The sequence below is a fragment of the Sturnira hondurensis genome, unplaced genomic scaffold (assembly GCF_014824575.4).
Source record: "Sturnira hondurensis isolate 20B ecotype Veracruz unplaced genomic scaffold, ASM1482457v3 Scaffold0019386, whole genome shotgun sequence".
Classification (NCBI taxonomy): domain Eukaryota; kingdom Metazoa; phylum Chordata; class Mammalia; order Chiroptera; family Phyllostomidae; genus Sturnira; species Sturnira hondurensis.
In genome coordinates this window covers 1-4,012 of record NW_028092017.1, presented here as the reverse complement: position 1 = coordinate 4,012, position 4,012 = coordinate 1, and the positions used below count along the sequence as shown (strand labels likewise).

The window sequence follows — 4,012 nt, the reverse complement described above, 5'->3', positions numbered from 1 at the left end:
GCACATGCCTGGGTTGCAGGCCAGTTCCCAGTAGGGGACTCACGAGAGGCAAGCATACATTGATATTTCTCTCCTTCTCTCCTTCCCTTCCCCTCTAAAGATAAATAAATAAAAATTTTAAAAAAATTAAATGAAATTAAAGTATGTCAAAAAGGCACATAATAACAACTGAGGAAAAGTATGAAAATACATTTACAACTTCATTTGTATGGCATTCTGTACTCTAATCAACAATCTGTTTTCATTGTTTACCATTCCATTCAGGTTCATCACAATCTGTGAACACACTCAACATCTCATCTAACAGAACTGTTCCATGATTGTGCATTTAATCAAGTATGGTATCATCTCCAATATAAACATCCTGAACTTTAAATGCACAGGCATCAAAATGAGAAACAGAAATAATTTGGAAGATAAACTCCTTAAGACATCTGCAAAAATCTGTATGCATACAACAAACATTAAAATTTTGNTAGGGAAAAAGACATCAAGAAACATGTATGGAGGACACATGGACAAAGCCAGACAGGGTAAGTTTCAGAGTTGGAGGTGAAGATGGATGGGGCAGGGAAGCATGCTGGGATAAAAATGGAGACAACTGTACCTGAACAACAATAAAAGATACATACATATATACATACATATATACCACTGTTTTAACTTTAGAAATTAGCTCTAAACATTAGCCAAATTGTTTTCTCAGTATTTGGGTAAAAGCAAATTTTCAAAGGTAGCTTGTTTTTCACTTCTCAAAGGGAAAAAAAACTCTTCTAAAGTCCCATTTCAATCTAAACAATAGAAAACAAACTGACAATGACCAGAGGGGTGGTGGGAGGGGGATAGTAGAAAAAAGGGGAAGGGGCAGGGCCAAGAAACAAGAATAATGGACTCATGGGCATGCACAACACAAAGGCATTGACTATAGGAGGTGGGAGTGCTATTGTGGGGCAGGAAAATGCAATGGGGAAACAATCAGGACAAATGTAATTGAACAATAAAAAAAGTTATGAGGTGAATTTCATTTACTATTCCTAATAACAGTAAAATACCTGTGCCTTTTTATTCATCCTTCAGAATTTCTGTATTAGATTGATTCTAACCTCAAAAGATAATTTATTCTACTTTTTCATACATCTGTATGAATAAAGAAAACCATCCCAAGAGAACTCATGGGCTTAACTAAGTCATCCATAGTTAGAATGCACTGCCTGATTGTTGTTTCAAAATTAGCAACAAGTACACTCAATATGGATGACCCATTTTCATTCTATCTATAGCTAACTTCTTACACCAGAGGTTTTTCATAGCATATGTCATTTCTGAATTTCTCAAAGTGTATATTAGAGGATTCAACATGGGAGTGATAACGGTAAAAGCCACGTTTATGAATTTATCAACAGACAAGTTAGAAACAGGTCTAACATACATAAAAATGCAGGGAACAAAAAAGAGAACCACCACCGTGATGTGGGAACCACAGGTAGACAGGGCTTTGCACCTTCCTTCCCAACTGTGAGTTTTAAGGGAATTTAGGATTACTCCATAGGATGTTAGTAAACTAATAAAAATGACCGTACAGATTACTCCACTATTGGCAACCACGGTGAGGCCTAAGAAGTAGGTATCAGTGCGGGCAAGTTCTAATAGTGAGTACATGTCACAGCCAAAGTGGTCAATGACATTGGGGCCACAAAAGGGGAGGTTGTACACAAAGAGAAGTTGAACCACAGAATGAACAAAACCTCCAGCCCAGGACACCACCAACAGCAGGATGCAAACCTGTCTATTCATGATGGTTATGTAGTGCAGTGGTTTACAGATGGCCACATAGTGATCATAGGCCATGGCCACCAGCAGGAAGATCTCAGCACCTCCAAAAAGGTGTTCCAGAAAGAGCTGTCCCATGCAAGCTGAGAAGGAAATTGTCTTCTGACCACAAAGTAGGTCTATGATCAATTTGGGTGAAATGGCAGTGGAATATGCTGCATCCATGAGTGACAGATAGACAAGGAAGAGGTACATGGGGGAGCCCAGAGAGGGACTGGAAAGAACAGTCCCCACAATGGGCAGGTTGCCCACCATACTCACAAGGTAAATGAGTAAAAATATGACAAATAATACTTTTTGGCCCCCGGGATCCTGAGTGAGGCCCAGGAGGACAAATTCTGTCACGTTGTTACTATGTCCCATTTAGTCTTCTCTAAAGCCTGTTTCCAGAATAGGAGGTCAGGAGAGGGACCTGTAATGAAATGGTGAACACTCTTTGAATACATCCATTATATCTTGGTGTACCTATTCATTATTATATTTTCTACAGGGGTTTACACACTATAAAACTTTGGTGAAGACCTATGAGTTCTTCTTTCTAATATTCTTTTGCACCTTCCTTTGACAATTCTGTTTCTACTCAAATGATTCTGTTTGGGCTACAAGTAATCAGTTTTCCCTCTATGTCTTAGTGGATTGCTGACAGAAAAGTACCAAAGGCCCCACAGCCAGTTGCATCTTTAATAGAGCCTTATTTAAACTGTCAGTCCTGGGCACACAAGTCAACAATGACTTACTTAATGACTTACTCTTTGGTGGTGGCAAAAAAAAAAAAAAAGAACTCTCTAAATAAATCAGCATGAAGTCAGTCCTCTGAGTTGGTAGTATTTGTGGTGAAAACTTTTATAATTGATGTAGCATCAAAAATAATGTCTCTCTTGCAAAAACTCAATACTAGGATAAGTTGCTATAGGTATTCAGTACTTTATGTCTCTAGGATATTCAGTCTTCATAGATCTAACTAACTATTCACATACAGTACTGTATCCAAAATGACATTATTAGCACATTGTTTCATAAAGCAATTACTCAGTTGGACTCTGAGACTGTCAGCAATTTTTCTGCTCCTTTTTTTACTATCAGCTTTTTAAGAACTTGCAATTCTCTCCATGTAATATTTGTCTATCCTACAATTAACACACAGACACGATTTTCTCCAAATATTTTTTGAACTTCACTGACTTGTGACTATCATTAGCTCTTATGTTACCAGCGGGTATTTTTTTTTTTTTTTTTGCAAAACTCTTGGGGTGACCTAGGTATTGAGGAAGGGGAACATAGGCACTGAAAAGAGAGGTAGAAGGCAATGAGACATGGTTATATTTATAATTCCTCCAAGGTACTGACAGTGTTCAGAAATGGAGCTTTGGTGCCCAGGTTCCAAAAACCAGCATACTCAAGGGAAGAGCCCAACGTCAGTGTAAGAAAGCATGGGGTTGCCCTGGCTGGTGTAGCTCAGTGGATTGAGCATGGGCTTGCGAACCAGATGATCGCGGTTTGACTCCCAGTCAGGGCACATGCCTGGGTTGCAGGCCAATTCCCAGCAGGGTCCAGTTTCCAGCAGGGGATGCACAAGAAGCAACCATACATTGATGTTTCTCTTCCTCTCTCCTTCCCTTCCCCTCTAAAGATAAATAAATAAAATATTTTAAAAAAAAGAAAAAAGAAAGCATGGGGTTGAGTCATTTCTAATGCAATTGCATCTCTGTCTCAGTTTGCTCTTTTGAAGATAAAGGGCTGGAACTACACAATCTCAGTAACCTTGTCAAGTCTTACCTTCCATGGGACTCTTTGTGCAACCCCATCTTACATTCTACTCTACTGACTTTTTCACATTTTTATAATAAAATACAAATGCCCAAGCCTATAACTGTTCTTTAAAAAAGGCTGCCCACTGGTAAGTGAGACTTCATCATTACAGAGAACAATACTGATTACAAGTTATTCTATTCACTATAGACTTATTTAATACACAAGACACCCTTTCAGGGAGAGCGAATGACAGTGATGAATCACGTGGCCTCTGGAGATGCATTGCCTGTGTTGAACTACTAGCTTCACCACTTACTACTATGCAACCCTGGACAACCTAATAAAACTCTCTTTCATCCTTTTTAGGATGAAAGTTCGTTCTTTTTAGAATGGGGATACCACTAGAACCTGCCTCTTGGGTTGTTGTTTT

General features: G+C 38.8%; 1 protein-coding gene across 1 annotated transcript; it reads right to left on the bottom strand.

The window, feature by feature from the left end:
- Positions 1-1,245: 1,245 nt before the first annotated feature.
- On the bottom strand, positions 1,246-2,193 carry LOC118974368 (olfactory receptor 4A5-like). Its single transcript, XM_037027760.1, has one exon. The coding sequence runs from the start codon at positions 2,191-2,193 to the stop codon at positions 1,246-1,248; it is 948 nt and encodes a 315-aa protein (XP_036883655.1).
- Between the last annotated feature and the right edge of the window lie 1,819 nt (positions 2,194-4,012).